The 19,163-nt window shown below is 42.2% G+C and overlaps 1 protein-coding gene across 1 annotated transcript in view; it reads right to left on the reverse strand.

The window, feature by feature from the left end:
* Window positions 1-19,163, reverse strand: part of LOC124594350 (glycerol kinase-like) — a 285,935-nt gene that overhangs the window by 29,509 nt on the left and 237,263 nt on the right. Inside the window, exons 9-10 of the mRNA XM_047132718.1 lie at window positions 16,073-16,278; window positions 4,426-4,563 (exon numbers count right to left, since the gene is read on the reverse strand). Coding sequence (XP_046988674.1) covers window positions 4,426-4,563; window positions 16,073-16,278 — 344 coding nt within the window. The remainder of the gene's footprint in view (window positions 1-4,425; window positions 4,564-16,072; window positions 16,279-19,163) is intronic.

Here is a 19,163-nt window from a genome sequence, read left to right on the forward strand (position 1 = left end):
AGGCATGCAACCAGCCATCCTGGTGGATGGCTGGTTGGTAGTCATACTATTATAAAAAGCTGTTCAATGATTGCACCAGAGCTTGTACATGACAAGGCTGCTTTCAAAGGTGACTAGGCCTCTGATGGGGTAGGATAAGCCCATGAAAGGACTAGAATAGGAAGTGCTGGGTGGAGGACTGGGCAGGTCTTGCACCTGTGTTGGGTTGGGTTTGGGATTGGGAGTTGCATGGAGGTGGGCTAGGGTGTTGTGGGGGTTGGATGGGCAATCAAACACCACTTTAGGAGGTGTGGGAAGCACCTTGGGTAGCATGTCCCTTATTTCAGGACATGATGATAAATGATCAAAGCCCTCACAAAGGATGCAGTTCAGTTGTTTAAATCCAGGTTGGTATTGAGTGACAAAGAGGGTGCTCCTTTGTAGCTGGTTCTTCATGGTGCTGGGAGGACTGTTAAAATGCAGGTATTGCTGGTGGTTGGAGGTTTAGTGTGCATAGGGTGTGTTGGCCTTCAGTCCAGATCATGAAGATATCATCAATGAACCTGAACCAGACAGGGTTTGGGGTTTTGGGAGGCTAGGAAGGTTTCCTCTAGATGGCCCATAAACAGGTTGGCATAGGAGGGTGCCATGTGGGTGCCCATGTGTTTGTTTGCATAATTCTCTTCAAACGAAGTAGTTGTGTGTTGCAATAAAGTAAGTAAGTTTCATCAGGAATTAGGTAGTGCATATGGAGTCTGAATGGTGTTAAGGAGCTGTAGTGGTCAATAGTGGCAAGACCTTGGGCAAGAGAGATATTGGGGTATGGGAGGCACCATCAGGAGTGATGGTTAGGGATCCGGGAGGTAAAGGGGTGGGGATGGTGGAGAGTCAGTGAAGGAAGTTGTAGATATATTTGACATGGGAGGATAAATTACACCACAGGTAAGTGGTGTAAACCATGATAAGTAGGGATCCAGGCAGTAAAGGGGGGAATTCTAGACACCATATCCATAATCTATAAACCCTGCTGACATCCTACTGCCAGCTTGAGGCACCACTATCCAATCCACACTTTACCCATAGAGTTCTTAATCATTGACCCCTCATGGCACCCAGATCCTGTATATCTGTTCTTTTTTCCACTTGCTACAGTTTTGGGGCCAAAACTCCCAATTCACTAAATCCAGAGCTTAAACAAGCTCAGAACACTGCTGTTAACCTTTGCACCAAAATCCTCAGCCCCAAAGGCCTTCCGTTCAGCTCTACACTGAAATTTAACAGTGCAATTGTCAAAGACCTACCCTCCTTCTCTCAGTCCTTGCAGGAAACATTAATTTGCCAACTCTCCCTCTAACCAAGGCCAATATAATGCCAACATATAATCCTACCTCTCCCACTTCATGCTACCATCTCACCTTAACTCTCCTCCTCCTCCCCCCCTCCCCCTCCTACCTAACCACCCCCTGGTCACTTTCCAGGGCTTACTTACCTCCAACGTGCCTCCTATGCTTCCCCAGGTCTATTCCTAACAACACCAACTTTTCAGCAGAGAAAAGACAGCCATACACAGCCTCACAACAAATACTGACCTGATCATCCTAACTGCAGATAAAGGTTTCATCAGTGTCACAGGGATTACCTGAAGTAAGGTCTCTGCCTGTTTTCTGACTTATCCACCTATAAACTCTGTCATAGACATCCCATCCCAGCTGTCCAAATAACCTCCAATCCTTTCTTAAAGCCTTAGGCCCTTTCCAGAACCTCTCTCCCAAACCTATCTCCCTCCTCAACTCTATGACAACCCGCACATCGTACTTCTGCATGCTCCCCAAAATCCACAAAGCCAAAAATCCTGGAAACCCCACTGTAGCTGATTATTGTGGTCCTATTGAAATATCTCATACCTCGTCACTCCAACAAATTGCCCAAAATCTAACCTCCCATGTCTAAGATACCAATCACTTCCTTCATCGACTCCCCACTAATCCCACCCCTTTACCTTTTCGATCCCTACTTGTCACTCTTGATGCCACTTCTCTATACACCAATATCCCTCATACCCATACTCTGAGGACTCATGGTCTCATCACTACTGAACACTACCTCTCCCAACATCCTTCAGACTCCATCCCACTACCTCATTCCTCGTACACCTTACTAACTTCATCCTAAGACACAGCTGCAACTGTTTTGGAGGGAAGCTATACAAACAAATCTGCAGCACAGGGCCCAAATCCATGGTCTACTTCAGGTTCAGTGATGATATCTTCCTGATCTGGACTCAGACACAAGACACCCTATTGTCATGCCTTCACAACCTCAACACCTTATCTCCCATCTGCTTCACATGTTCCCACTCAACACAGGGTGCCACCTTCCTGGCTGTTGACTTCCTCCTCCCTGATGGCTCCGTTAAAACCTCTGTTCACGTTGAACCTCCAACAGCACCAGCAATTCAACAGCTGCCACGCTTTCTACCCCAAATAATCCCTCCCATACATCCTGCCCACCTGGGCATGGTGTATTTGCATTCACTAGTACTCCCTTGCCAAATGTCCTGAAGGTCTCAAAAAGTCCTTCACAGAGATGCACTATGTCTCAGGCCTAATGCGCAAAAGATTTCCCTTGCCTTATCCTCACATGCCTCCAGTCGTCCCACCACCCTCAAGAACCAGATACAAATGAGTGCCCCCTTCATCACCCAGTACCACCCCGGACTGGAACAACTGAGCCACGTCCTTTGATGGGGCTTTGATTATCCATCATCATGCCCTGAATTCAGGGACATCCTAACTAGATCCTTCCTACACCTCCTAAAGTGGTGTTCTATCACCCTCCCTATCTCCACAACATCTTATCCCATCTCCTATGAAATTTTTACAATCCCAATCCCTTGCCACAGGGATCATATGCATGCGGAAGACCCAGGTGCAAGGCCTTCTCAATCCTCCCACCAAGCACTTCGTATTCCAGTCCTGCCACAAGATTATCCTATTCCATCAGAGGTACGACTGCCTGTTAAAACAGCTGTGCCATATACCAGCTCTTCTGCAATCACTGCATAGCTTTTTATGTTGGTATGACTACCAGCCAGCAGTGCACCAGGATTAATGTCCACCACCAAACTAAGGCCAAGGGCAATGTGGACCTCCCTGAGGCACAACATGCAGTTGAACATGACTTCAATGGCTGCTTCACTGGCCAGGCCATGTGGATCTTCTCCTCCACCACCAGCTTTCCTGAACTGCACAGATGGGAGTTATTCTTACAACACATTCTCCCAAAATCATCCCGGCCTCAACCTATGGTAACCTACTGTCGCACACCTTTCACCCATCGGTTTCCACTCCCTCTGTCCTATCACTTCCTCTGAATTCACATCTCCTCACCCACACTGTGCTCTGCTCTTTGCCAATACACCAAATTGTCTTTTCCCCTTGTCTATTCATCCCCTTTACTCCTCCCAGTTTCCTCCCATCCTCCCACCTCCCCTTCCCCACAGCATGCTGATGCTGTGCGTGACAGCCTTGTCAAGCTTCCATCTATTCCCTGCATGCTCTGTCAGGTGATGCTGACACCCCTCTTCATACCTGTACCCTGCTATCCCTGCACCTTTTCTGACCCCCTCCAGATCTCTGCTTGCATCGATGTGACACCACTGCATTCTGGTCAGAGCAGCCAGAGATAGAGGTCATGTGTGGGTGAGGTATGCTTGCTTGTGTGAATGAGTGTGTGTTTTCTTTTCTTTTCTGAAGACAGTTTCTGCCAAAAAATCAATGTGTAGCAGTCTCTTCATTGTACCTATCTGCAACTCATTGAGTCATGTTTATAGTGAGTAGCAATCTGTACTTTTCATAGTATTGTTGATCTGGAATTTCCATTGTTTGTTGTATTTAATATGCACATAAACAAAATGAAACAAAAAAATGTAAAGTTATGCAAAGACAGTGGGTATGCTGGATAGCTTAAAGTTTATCACAGACAAGAGACAGTTAAAGAGGTTGATGAATTTTGCTAGTAGTATCTTGGAAGTAGAATATGTAAAAAGGAAGACACAAGAAAGTTTTAATAACAAGGATTGCACAAGACAAGAAGGGCATCCTATAAAAAGAAACAGCATATAACATCCAACAATATGATGTTGAAACCACAACAGTTGTAATGAAAAGCAGGGATTGAGGGACATCTCTATACAGGTACTAAAGTGGACAGTGGGGAAGAAGGAAATGAAATGATGAAAAGGGTTTGAAATGTGATGTTGCTGAAACTTTTCATGAGCAAATATTTCATGGGGAGAATAAATCTTTGTTGAAATATAAACACAGTAATTCTAAAAATGTGAGCCTCATCTTATAAATAATCCTGCTGATCTATTTCTACGTTTTAAATATATACTTGTACTTTTCTTTGATTAGTTGTCATAAAATAACATATGCATATACATACCATCCTCTGATACTGATGGTTCAAAGACATCAGTAGATGATAAACAAACATTTTTTATATCAATTGCTTCTATTCCTTCTGCAATCCCAGCAGCTATAGCAGCTCCTAAAGCAGTTGCCTCTGATAAATCTGGCCGAACTGCAACAAGCAATTGTAAAACTGCAACAAGCCATTGTAACCTACATGGTTAGATATTATGAAAATCAGTTGTAACACACAGGTTGTGAAGAAATTCTGCGGTACAGATGAACCAAAACAAATTTACCCTTAAATTACGTTCAGTTGTGGAAGAGGTAAATAACTTACAGAAATGTTTGATACAGCAAAGAATGCAGTATATCTTCAAGTATCTGTTGGTTCTCAATGTTCCTGCTAGGCAACATGTACAAAATTTGAGTTATTCAAATAGTCATAATGGAGTCATGTAATGGTGCAGAGTGTGCACAGTGTTGTTTATGGTTTCATGAATCCAAATCTGCTGTTACAGTTCAGAGACAATTCTGGACTAAATATCGCAAGCCACCATCTCAAAGACAAACTGTTATTAATTGGTAGAATTGTTTGACCAAAGCTAGCTGTGCATCACATAGGATGCTGGGTCAGGGATGGTTAAGAGCTCTAACACAGCAATTGAACAAGTTTGGCAGTCTTACATTTGTAATCTGGGTAAATCAACGAGACGTGCCAACTTAGAACTGAATATACCTAGTGTCACAGCATAGAAGGCATTATGGAAACACATACCATTGAAACAGATTTTAACTGCGGCAAGCTTTAAGAGAAAGTAACAAAGAAAACGAGCTGAGTTTCGTGTAGAAATGTTTAACAAAATGCACACTGAAGATGATTTTCCTAGTAAAAGTGCATTCAGCGACAAAGCCAGCTTGCATAACTGTGATAAAGTGAATAGGCATAATGTTCAGATATGGGGTGAGCAAAAACCACATCCCGTAATCAAACATATATGAGACTCCCCTAAGATAGTGATTTTTGTGCTGCAGAACTAACAAAATTTATGACCCTTTCTATTTTTACAAGTCAATTGTAACTTGGTATCAAACTTGGACATGCCTGAACATTATCTAATGCCTCAATTACAATCTGATATGGGCACAGAATTTATTTTACAACAAGATGGTCCACCTCCACATTATCATCATTAAACTGTTGTGTATTCCTGTCAGAATGTGCCGTCTTGGACAGAACATGTTGGAGCAAATCCTGGTCCCCATGATCACCTCATTTAACCTCAATGGACTTCTGTGTATGGGGTTATGGTAAAGATAGAGTGTTTGTTCCTCCAGTTTAAGGAAACACTGATGACCTGCAAGAAGTGTTAACACAAGTCATTGCCACCACATATCAAGACTTGCTTCGTAGGATTTTGCATAAGAAATACATGAAATGTATTCATAGTTGTGAATATGGACAACCATTATATGTGTAATGGAAGTGGAGACTAAAGCTTGAAGAGTATGTTTACAGGGCAGTCTATAAAAAAAGAAGGTTAAACAGTAATGCAGATGCTCTGAGCAGAATAAGGCCCAGAGAACAAGAGCAAACAGAGGAGAAAAAAGCTGTTTTGAGAAAATACTAATGCATAAACAGAGGAGAGCGCTGCAGTGGTTGAAAGTGGGGATAGCAACCTCATAAGCATGCAGCAAGTATAAGCAACCCTGAGAATAAAAAAGAAAGTAGCTAGTGAAGAGGAAATTATGCCCAAAGAGAAGTAGAATATATCAAGAGAGATGCATGGTAATCCATTGAGAGGACACCAAGGAACACAGAGGACTTTTGAGAGAATGAAGTCATACATGCGGTAGTGCAGAATGAAGTGTGATATTGAAGATTATACATGGAAGTGTCCATCATGTCAGAGAAATAAATATAGACAAGTGAAAACAACAATGCCTTTAGAGATCACTGACACATGTGAGACAGTGTCTGAAAAGTAGTTCGAGCAGGAAGACAAGACACAGATACAGTGGATGAAGCATTTGAGGAACAATTAGTATTGAGATATGGCTCAATCCCAGGCAAAACCCATGCTTTGGAAGCAAAATGAGGTTTGGGGTTAATGTTAACCATCTATATGCCTGATTGGTGGAGCCATTGGCAGTAAACAGATGCTAATTATCATGACTACAATGAGGCAGGTGGGTGCCTGGGTAAACCAACACATCCACTCCTGTGACCACCAAGAACGCTTGTTTTGTGTACCATTTGGTAACAAAAAACCAATGGGTGTTATCCAGAGAGTCAGTCACTGTCATTACTTACTTCCCAATGTGTTTCCCATTTTGCATGGTGAGTTGCACTTCCTTGCTCTGTACTGAACTGTATATGGTACCAGCATAATTTTGTAGCTGATGGCAAGTGACTTTGACTCCTTGTTGAACAATAATATCATTGTTTGCTGGTACTTGCCTGGAAAGCTGTGACTTGTGTAGTAACTGCCACCAACTGTGCTTGGAGCGATGCAAGTATTGCAATGGTGGTGTTATATGATTGAGGGCCAACATCTGCAAAACTCGCTGATGGGTGTATTTCAACAATGAGGTCAGCTGTCTATGCAAGTGCATTCAGCCCTCCTGTGCACACAGTGACTATTTTTTGTGCATATGATACCAGCCATGACACCCAAATGTTTCTCAGAATGTCATTGCTGTCTGCACTGTTTGCCAATGTCAACAGATGATACAGCAACTGTGACAGTGTGCAGTCACCTAGTTCTTTCACCCACAGAAACTTAACTAATCCCTTAGTTTCAGACTATGACATGCATTCGATCAGTTCATTTTTAAGTGCTGTATACCACTCTGTAGCTGTTATCATGGGTAGAATGTCCTGCACTTCAATGAGCATCTCTTTATTTAGTGTTACAACAACGTAACTGTGGTGTCACCACCAGACACCACACTTGCTAGGTGGTAGCCTTTAAATCGGCCGCGGTCCATCAGTATACGTCGGACCCGCGTGTCGCCACTGTCAGTGATTGCAGACCGAGTGCCACCACACGGCAGGTCTAGTGAGACGTCCTGGCACTCGCCCCAGTTGTACAGCCAACGTTCATAGCAATGGTTCACTGACAATTACGCTCTCATTTGCCGAGACGATAGTTAGCGTAGCCTTCAGCTACGTCATTTGCTATGACCTAGCAAGGTGCCATAGCATTTGATAATTAATATTGTGAAGCATGTACCATAACGAGAGGTGTTCTACAATTGTGGATTAAAGTTAAGTATTACATCAACTACGTACTTTATTTGCTACTATTAATTCCCTTAACTGTTCCAAACCTCGCGCCAGCCTGTGTGAGCTTAAGCGCGTGCCTTTTGGCTTCCTCTCATAGTGACTTGGCTGTCTTACCAAGTCACAACATTTTTGGCGACGAGTCTCAAAAGAGGATTTAGCGTTCGTATTGCCCTAATTTACTTGTGTCATTGCTTCGCCACATTCTCCAGATATACTGTCCGAATTTTATGGCTTGCAGAATCAGCAGACGTGCAATGCAAAACGATGCGGCCGCCGCCGCTCCACCGCTACCGCAGCCACAACATGCAGTTGCACCACCTTTTCGTCATTTTGACGCGGCACTGGAAAGCTGGACGGAGAGGTCACGCCAATTTGGATTCCATCTCGCCGCCTACAGAATTCACGGTAATGAGCGGCAGCCTCACTTATTGTCGTGTGTTGGCGTCCAGACGTACCGAGTGATAGTGAAATTATTTCCCCGACGCGATGTAGCAACTCTGTCCTACGACGAAATTTTGTCGGCATTAGATGCATATTTCAAAGAATCAGTCAATGTGGTTGCAAAAAGGTATACTTTCTTTCGTACAAAACGTACGGCCGGTCAGACTAATCGGGAGTGGGTTGCAACTTTGCAAGGCCTTACTAGGGATTGTGCTTTTGAGTGTGAATGTGGACTCCCTTATTCAGATACTATGGTGTGTGATGCCATTGCACAGAACATTTCTGATGTTTGTATACGAGAGCAAATTTTGAAACTAGTCAATCCCTCCCTTCAACAAGTGATGGACATATTGGATAGGCAAGACACACTTGACTTTGCTCAGGAATCATTTGAAACTTCACCAGCCGTGTGTCACGTTAACCGGCCCACCGGGCGAGCTGCACGGAACAGTAAACAGCCCTCGCGCCCGTCCGCGCAGCCGCGTGTGCCACGCCAGCGTGCACATGCAGTGCTAAAATCATGCCCGCGGTCTGCTACTAGACATTTGCGTGAGAATTGCCCATCACGCCAAGCTATTTGCTTTTTCTGTAACAGAAAAGAACATGTTCAAAGTGTTTGCCAGAAAAAGCTCAGATCGGACATTAACAACCATTCCAGGCCCTTTGCTTCGCGCCGGAGTCGAACCAAGAATACTCAGGCTCGTGAACCTTCGACCATGGACATTCATGTAGTTAATTCCACTCTGCCCAGTGCCACTCTCTCTAACAGTGACTGTGTTCGTCCCACAAATAGTGTGCATCAACGTCGACGGAAATCGCGTCAAGTCGCAAGTGCTTCTGTACCAGTGTCTGTTCACATTGCACGAGACAGTCGCTCTTGTCATCAGCAGGACAAACTTTTTGTAGACTTGGACATTCATGGCAACGTGATACCATTCCAGCTCGATACCGGAGCTGCAGTTTCATTGATCAATAAAGACACGAACAAACAACTGGGCACACCTCTGTTGCATGCCACAAATGTTAAGTTAAATAGTTATTCCGGTCAGAATATCCCTGTGTTAGGGCAGTGCAGCCTTCTTGCAACATACAAGGGACAAACAAAACTTGTGTCATTTTACGTCCTTCGTTCTTCTTCTGCAGTGAACTTGTTTGGTTTATATTTATTTCAGTTGTTTAACTTGTCTATAGTCAATCAGGTTTTATCAGTGAACCAGACTGTGCCTTCAGCCAGTGTTTCTACTCTATGTGAAGAATTTGCAGACATTTTTACACCGGGCCTCAGTTGCGCTACGAACTATACAGCACATTTGGAACTGAAAGTAAACGCGCAACCGAAATTTTTCAGAGCGCGCAATGTTCCCCACACATTTCGTGATGAGGTCGCAAGAACCTTACACGATTTGGAATCACAAGGTGTGATTGAACGTGTGCAGGCTTCTCTCTGGGCATCACCCTTAGTCATTTTGCCAAAACCTTCCAGAAAATTGAGACTTTGCATGGACTTCAAGGCAACAGTGAATCCACAACTAGTGATTGCAACTTATCCTTTACCCCGCCTGGAAGATCTTTTTGACAAACTGTGTCCGGGTAAACATTTTTCGAAGTTGGACCTAGCAGATGCGTACTTGCAAATACCAGTGGACGAAGAATCCAAGCGTGTATTGGTGGTTAACATGCATCTTGGTTTGTATCGATTCAAAAGACTGCCATTCGGGTGTGCATCCGCCCCTGCATTGTTTCAGCAATATCTACAAACTGTTTGTGCCTCGGTCCTTACTGCAGCAAACTATCTGGACGATATTGTGATCTCCAGAAAGATGGAAGACGAACATTTAGCCAATCTCAGAACCTTATTTCAGGTCTTCGACAAAATGGTCTTCGCTTGCGGAAGGACAAATGTGTGTTTTTTGCTCGTGACTTAGCATATTTGGGACATGTAATCAATGCACAAGGCATACATCCCAGTCCCGAGCACCTCTGTGCCATACAAGATTTGCCTTCGTCGCAGAATTTGAAGCAGCTACAGATTGTGCTGGGTAAAATAAATTATTATCATAAATGTATCCCCCATGCCTCTTCCATTTCAGCTCCGCTTCATTGCTTACGCTGTACAGGTGTTCCGTTCGTCTGGACGACGGAATGCGAACGCGCCTTTCGCCAGTTGAAATCGGCGTTGCTTTCTAATACTTGCCTTACTCCATTCGATCCCCAGAAACATCTTTTGTTGATGGTAGATGCATCAGATTTCGGGATCGGTGCTGTGCTTGCACACAAAGATGGATCGCATGATCGCCCTATTGCCTTTGCGTCCAAATTGCTCTCGTCTGCGCAAAGAAATTATTCCCAGATCGAGAAAGAAGCTTTGGCTCTCGTATTTGGTGTTACAAAGTTTCATGATTTCTTGTATGGTCGTCACTTTATCATCATCACAGACCACAAACCTTTGACATCGCTTTTTCATCCGAACAAGCCTGTACCTCCACGTACAGCGCAGAGAAATTCATTCGCTGGTCTATTTTCCTCTCGCAGTACCGCTACGATATGTTGTATCGGTCCCCTGCTAAGCACGGAAACGCCGATGCGTTGTCCCATTTGCCAGTTGCTGAGGATAGAGCATTCAAGTCTTCCGAACTTGCTTGCATGTTCATTGACTCGGAAACCGATGACGTGGTCGAATCGTTTCCGATTGATTTTCGTCGTGTGGCTACGGCCACAGCTGCTGACCCTGTCCTAGCTACCGTTTTGCGTTTTGTTGCTACGCAATGGCCCTTGTCAAAGTCACGGATCGAGGATCCGTTGGTTCGCCGATTTTTTGCACACAAGGAGAGACTTTTTCTAGGACGTGGTGTTTTGCTGTTGCGTTCTGATAATGATCAGTCCAGGGTCGTGATCCCACGTTCGTTACAGTCCTCTGTCTTACGGCTTCTCCACCAAGGACGTTGGGGTATAGTGCGAACGAAACAACTTGCTCGTCAGCACTGTACTTGGCTCGGAATCGATGCTGCGATTACAGATATGTGCTCTTCTTGCATGGCGTGTGCCGAACAACAATCCGCACCACCGCGGAAATTCTTTGCATGGCCGAAAGCCACTTCCCCTTGGCAATGATTATACATTGATTTTGCTGGTCCATTCTGGAATGCTAGATGGTTGGTTGTTGTCGATTCATTTAGTAATTTTCCTTTTGTTGTCCGGATGTCTTCCACGACGTCATCTGCCACCATCCAAGTGTTATCCGCTATCTTTTGCATTGAAGGTCTTCCAAGAACTATTGTTTCCGACAATGGCCCACAATTCATGTCCGCAGAATTTCAGTCATTCTGCAAGGCCAATGGTATTCAACATCTGACATCCGCGCCGTTTTCGCCTCAGTCAAACGATGCCGCTGAACGATTAGTCCGGACTTTCAAGTCACAGATGTTGAAGTTGAAAGAGTTGGATTCTCGGGAGGACGCGTTATTGCTCTTTTTGTCCTCGTATCGCTCTCAGCCACGAGATGGTCGCTCGCCGGCTGAGTTGCTCCACGGTCATCCTCATTGAACCTTGATGTCTTTGCTGCATCCGCCGCATCAGGTTCCCGTGCAGCGGCAGCCACCTGCTTTTGCTCCAGGCGACGTTGTATACTATCGCAACTATTGAGGTTCATGGCGTAGGCTCGCAGGGCGTATTCTTTGCTGCCTCAGCCGCTCTATGTATCTGGTTTTGGAAGCCTCTGGTGAGGTGTGTCGGCATCTCAATCAGCTGCGCCTCTGTTGTCGCACGGGTTCTGCCGCTCCCCATCTGCTTTCAGCGATGGTGCCGTCCGGTCAGCACCCTGGGGACCCATCTACTGCCTCACCTCAGCCCCAGGTGTTACCGACGCTGCCTTCCGTTTCGCCCCATGGTGGCGCGCCGCCGCCACCTGTTCTCCCGCCGGCGCCACCCGCAGTGGACGTGTCGCTGCAGCCACCAGGCGCCTCCCTGGGTCACGCGCCGCCGATTGCTTCCCGTGACCAGTTGTCCTCCGACGTGGTCCTCTTGCCCGCTCCGGCCCACATGGCGTCTTCGCCCGTCGGCTGCCCCGCCCCAATGGAGGTCGAATCTTCGGCCCCTCCTGTCTCTTTACGGGCGCATACACCGCATGTTGGCGTGCACCCTGGACTAGGTTTTCAGGCATTTCCTAGATCCCCTCGGACCGAATGGCCGGGTGCGGGTGGCACAGCCTCGCCTGTTGTTAGGCTCCCCACCTCGTCGCATACGTCAACATGGGGTCCTCTTCACGGCGGGCGGAAGCCTTATAACACAACCGTTCACCGATTTGCGGGGGAGGAATGTGGTGTCACCGCCAGACACCACACTTGCTAGGTGGTAGCCTTTAAATCAGCCGCGGTCCATTAGTATACGTCAGACCCGTGTGTCGCCACTGTCAGTGATTGCAGACCGAGTGCCACCACACGGCAGGTCTAGTGAGACGTCCTGGCACTCGCCCCAGTTGTACAGCCGACGTTCATAGCAATGGTTCACTGACAATTACGCTCTCATTTGCCAAGACGACAGTTAGCATAGCCTTCAGCTACGTCATTTGCTATGACCTAGCAAGGCGCCATAGCATTTGATAATTAATATTGTGAAGCATGTACTGTAACGAGAGATGTTCTACAATTGTGGATTAAAGTTAAGTATTATATCAATTACGTACTTTATTTGCTACTATTAATTCCCTTAACTGTTCCAGACCTCGCGCCAGCCTGCGTGAGCTTAAGCGCGTGCCTTTCGGCTTCCTCTCATAGTGACTTGGCTGTCTTGCCAAGTCACAACAGTAACTATATTAGGTCTTGCCAGCAGTAACATGTGTCAGCACAAACCACCTCACCAACTAAACAGTCATTTGTTGTCAGAATGGAGGTTACTTCATGACAATGTGGCTGACTACAATGCTTGCTGGCACCTCATCTGCACTTGTTGGTGCTGCCATTGGTAAAGTCCAGTATGTTCCATAAATCAAGTAGGAAATACATGGTGCAGCATTTACACATGCTGTTGGTACTGTTGAGTCTTGATCACATTGGGCAGTGAGATTGTTTCTTATTAATCACTTTGAATCCAACATGGCTATCTTATGATCACATCGGGGTCACCAATAAATTTTGGGTCTTACTACAAGATATTTATTTTCAGCAGTAAACAAATGTAGTGTAACAGAAAAAAATGAATGAGTGGTATCTCTTGATACACTTAGCAACCAAGAAAAAATAAAAAATACACAACATTAGTGATCATGCTACCACTGATTAACATGCATTACACATTTTTGAGTTGGCACATTTTTCATCATGATGATTTTCACTATATGACCTGTCACCACAGGACTAACAAACAATATCGAATGTATACAAGAAGGGCAGCATGGATGGACACAATTTTGTTTCAATTTTTCGCAATTTCACAGAGACGTTGAACTGGCATACTCTTGACAACAGACACAAACTATCCTGAGAAAGCCTACTTACAAAATTTCAAGAACCAACTATGAATGATGACTGGTAATATAATAGAACCCCCTACTGTAGGGATCATAAGGACAAGATTAGAATAAATATGGCATGCAAATACATAGTTCAACAGTTGTTCTTCCCATGCATCATACATCAATAGAATGGGAAGAAGCCATAAAAATTGGTAAATTGGTAAATACCCTCTGCTATGCGCTTCACAGTGGATTGTAGATTACGTATGTAGCTGTAGATGTAAATCTAATATTTGCCTAATTAATTATTAGTAACTATTATTGTGAATTACCAAAGATGGTAATTTACAATACTCATTACAGTGAGTTGGGTCATTGATAAAAATCAGAACACTATGAATGACATCATGAGGCACTCTGCAAGTGATGGTATCTCACTCATAGGATGCTGAGACCCATTCTGCACTATCCAATACAACTTTTTGCTTTCTGTCATGTTGGTATGGACCAAGCCACTTCCCTGCTGGCCCACTAAGTACTTGGATTTCTGTGAAAATATTTGCTCACTGATGCAATTGAACACTTTTGACAGCTTACAAAATATTGAATATGTCCACATTCTTTTATTTACTCAATCCAAACATTGGCAGCAAAGCCAAATATAGCATCTTCTGTTCATACTTCTTTTAAACCTAAACTGTATTTTCTGATGATGTCTTGTCCACTGAGATGCTGAACAATTTTGGCACGCATTATTTTCTCCAATGCTGCAGACCACAAAAATTCCTGAGCATCAACAGTTGGTAGGACCAGAGCCACACGTGTAGTATTGTTGGGTGGGACTGTTAGGAGTTGGGTGAGCTGACTGTTACATGCTTCCAACAGCTTTGTCAGTAATGCTCACGATGTCAGGCATCGTAAATTTTCCAGCGATTGACTATACAGTTTGGTGATCAAACACTGTCAAGGATGCATGTGTTTGCCTGGTGTAAAAAGTTCAAGGAAGGACAAGAATTTATGCAAAGTCAGCAACATGATCACTGTACTCAGACCAGCATTACAACTGAAAACATTCATTTGGTTTGAGACATTCTAGAAGGAGGTCAGGGGATGAGAGTATCAGAAATTGCAGAGCAGGTGGGAATAAGCTGTGGGAGCTATCAAGCCATAATCAAAAATGATCTACAGTTCCCTTCTAACCGAAAATCAGAAGTTGAGAAGTTTGGAGATCTGTTGGAGGATTACAGCAAGCTCTGCAAAAGAAGGTGATGCATTTTTGAGTTGGATCATCACCTTCTACAAAATGTGGATCCACCACTACACTCCTGAATCCAAATAAGGCAGTATGGAGTGATAGCAGAAAGGGGATGGAATCCCAGTGAAAGCCAAGACTCAATTGTCAGCTGGCTACGTTCTTTCAACTGCTTTTTTTGATCTGTAATGCATTTTGCTCATTAATTTTTTTGTGTGAGCAACATGCAATCAATGCTGTATACTACTTCAAGCTGCTGAAAAAGATGAGGGATGGGTATCACAGCAGAATACAGGATCAACTGATTCAACAGGTCATCTTCCTCTGCAACAATGCCAGGCCCCGTACTGCAGCTCTAATGGTCTCCAAACTACAGGAAATGCACTGGACTCAACTTGATCATCCTCTTTACAATCTTGACCTGTAGCCAAGCGATTTCCAAGTTTTGGACCAAATAAAGAATCTCTAGAAAGACACTGATTTATAGATGATGAGGGTGTGGGGGAATTTGTGCCCAATTGGCTCCTGATGCTACCAGCATTCTGTGATGCTGCAATAAAAAGCTTTCCTTCTTGCTGGGAAAAATGTATTTCTAAAATGGTAACTATGTGGAAAAATAAACTGTAACTGCCTTTTTCAATAAATGATTTTTTTAAATAAAATCCAATTTATATTTCATTCATCCTTGTGTAACATGTTACACATTATACTTAACAAAAATTAAAACCCTTAAGATTCTAAATTTGTAAAATATGAATTCCATTTATAATGTGACAAAATAGATGCAAGCACTGAATGTTTAGCCACCACTGCCTATACGTTTTACCATGTTTCAAAGAGGTTGGACCTTATTCAATAGAAGCCATATTGGGCCACACATCAGTAACATAAATTATGATGCTTGTACTGAAAGTTATTCTTTCATATTATTCCATAGATTTACTCTCATTAAGAGCTATGCTTTTTTGTCATTTTTCTAAGAGCTTTTTATATAATATTAATTCTATTCACAGCAATCATTCACCTTTGATATAAAAATTTCATCCAAGTGTATAGCAGTTAGGAAGTTAATCAGATGAAAAACAACAAATCTCAGAAAGTGTGGTTTAATAATTTTTTTAACTGTATAATAAAGAAAAGAACTTTGTTCAAGATGTAAGACAACTATAACACCTCATACCTTTCATTTAGTAGGTATCTTTCAAATGCCTGACATGTGCAGATAAAATATTAAAAACAAAAGAATTTACCAACTGAAATGCCACATATATCTGCTAGCAGCTGCATTATTGTGTTGTTTACAGTTAAACCACCATCCACAAGTAGGCTCTTCACAGTAATTCCACAGTCCTTATTCATAGCATCAATAACATCTCTTGTCTGAAAACAAACTGCTTCCATAGCTGCCTTTATAATGTCTGCTCCTGTTGTTGTTTCTTCTATTCCACATATAACACTGAAACAAAGTCAATAATAAGATTTTAATACAGTATGTAAGCAGAGAAGCAAGAAAAAAATACAAAAAGTAATTGAAATACTTATAATGAGAGATGTGTATATTTGTTCATTCATTGATTCTCACATTGTATTCTGTAGTTTGCACTCATGGTTGAGAACTTTCAGAGACGCTGAGTGCCTCAAACAATTGATGCAGACTGAATAAAACAAGGTATTATTATAAATTACATTGGCAGCTGTCAATTAGTGGTGTTTTTGTGTTATTTGTCAATAGCATATACCATATTCTATTGATGCTTTAAAATTTAAATAATTGGCAGAAAGTCCATTTTGTCTTACATCTTGATCAGGCACCAAATATTCAAATATTGTTTTTTTATTGAACAACTTCAATATTTTTTTGGATATAATTCAGTCTCTGTCTTTCCCTACAGTTTTTGTTCTCTATAACTCCTTGTGCTACCATGGAAATTAGTTCCTAATGTCTTAATGCAAGTCCTATCATCCTGTACTTACTTCTTAGTCAATGTATTCTAAATATCCCCATCCTTGATAATACTGTGAGTAAACTCCTCATTTATACCAGTCTGCATAATTTTCAACATCCTTCTGAAACTCAAAATCACAAATGCTTTGATTATTCTTTTTCCTGGTTTTCCCATGGCCCATGATTTACTTCTACATAATGCTTTGCTCCAGGTGTACATTCTCAGAAATCTCTTCCTTGAATTGAGGCCCACATTTAATGGCAGTAGATTTATATTAGTTAGGAATGCTTTCTTCGCCTGTACTAGTCTGCTTTTTATGTATGACCTTGCTCGATCCGTCGTGTGTTATTTCAGTTCCAAGATAGCAGTATCACTTCACTGTGCCAACTTTGTGGGGCCCAGTTTCTATGTTAAGATTACTGCTAATCTCAATTCTGCTTTTCTCACTATTTTCATCTTTCCCTGGTTTACACTAATCTCATATTCTGTGCTCATTGGGCTATTCAGTCCATTCAATAAGTAATTCTTCCTCACAGTCACTGAGGACAACACAATCATCAGCAAACTGTGAATTTTAATTGCATTTCCAACTACATTAAAAGCTTAATGCTTTTTGTTGTTAACATTAACAATTAGTTTTAGGTGAAATGTGATGTACATATGTACAATACAAGTCACAACAGTAATTTTTATAAGTGGAGCTATACATTGTGGTGCAAAAGTATTCAATAAGCTCACAACTAACATAAAGCAAGAAATTGGTAATCCCAACTAGATCAAAAGCACATTAAAATCATACCTCGTTAGGCAAACTTTCACAAATACCTAAACTGAAGAACTGAAATGTTCTGTTAGCTCCATGGCAAGCAGCAGTGTTCATAGTATATCAGCTTGGTAAGTAGTAATGTACAGTAAACACGGCTCACATTCATAGATTTAAGCAACTCTTTCCTTTCAAAAATTTAAATTTAATCAATCAGTATAACTGAGAAGACAGCAGAATTTATCCAAGTGGCAGCTGTTTTACAATTTATTTGATTAAATGTACCTGACAAAAGCATGAGCATTAAGCAGTAAAATGATTTTATCATTAATACAGGTGCACATATTAAATTTATATGATTTTTTTTGTTTTACTTAATGTATACATTTTCTCACTAAACCAATGAAAGTTCTCCTTCTTGATAGTGTGTATGGAATACGATGAGTAAATGATGTAGTGAATTTACCTTCTCTTCAGCCAAACTGACCATCATGTAACAGTGTAAGGTAACATTCTAATAGTTTTTTTCTGGTGAGGATTTATGAGCTCAGCTGTAAGCCGTATTTATTTTTCTGTTAACATATGCAAATATCTTGACTTTGCTGGTGAGTCCAAGTAAAAAACTGTTTTACTGAACCTCTTAGCAACTTTCAATTTAAAGGCTACTACAGAACTCCAATGCACATCACAAGAACCTCAGCCACAATCCTTGATGAAATATTTATGAATATGCCCTTGAAATATTCAACACAAACCATCAATACAGGTATTGGGGACCACACAGCCCAAAAAATTAATAAAACATGAGGAAAACAGCTTGGTTCAACTCAATGCATAATAATTTCATCTAGGAAGTATAATGACCAGAACATATAACATTTCCTTCACTGTCTGAGCCAAGAAAATTGGGAGGAAATCTATGAACAAGAAAATACAAAAGATAAGTTCAACAAATTCATAAATAGTTTTAGCTATTGCTTTGAACTTTGCCCTGCACTCCATAAAATGACAATCACAAAAAGGGATTGGAAAATAAAATGGCTCAGAACAGGGATACAAATATCTGAAAAGGAAAGGAGATTACTTCATGAAATATCTAGACAGCACACCACATCTCCTGAATTTGATTCCTATTTTAACAATTACAAAACGTTTTTAACTAAAGCCATAAACGTTGCAAAAAGAATTGCAAACAGTTCCTTCATAGCAAACAAACCAAATAAAATTAAAACCACATGGGATATTGTAAGACAAGAAACAAGAGTAGACCAGAGAAAATACCATAAAATCAATTTGGAAGAAAACTCATCTGCAATATCTGATCCCCAGCAGCTAGCAAAAAATTTTAACTCGTATTTCACAAAGGCATCTGAGATTCTGGTGAAGCAAATCTTTTGATTTGCTGCCACTGCAAATCAAATTAAAACTATCCCTAGTAACAAGTCTCTCTTTCTATACCCAACAGACAGACAGGAAATCGTAAAAACAATAGAGGAGCAATAATCAAAACCTTCCTTTGGTACTGACAACATAACATATCATACTATTAAAAATGAGCATCCTTTATAGTTAGGCCCATGGCTGACATATGCAATAGCTAACTTTCTGATGGAATCTTCCCAGGAAAGCTAA

The sequence above is a fragment of the Schistocerca americana genome, chromosome 2 (genome assembly GCF_021461395.2).
Source record: "Schistocerca americana isolate TAMUIC-IGC-003095 chromosome 2, iqSchAmer2.1, whole genome shotgun sequence".
Classification (NCBI taxonomy): domain Eukaryota; kingdom Metazoa; phylum Arthropoda; class Insecta; order Orthoptera; family Acrididae; genus Schistocerca; species Schistocerca americana.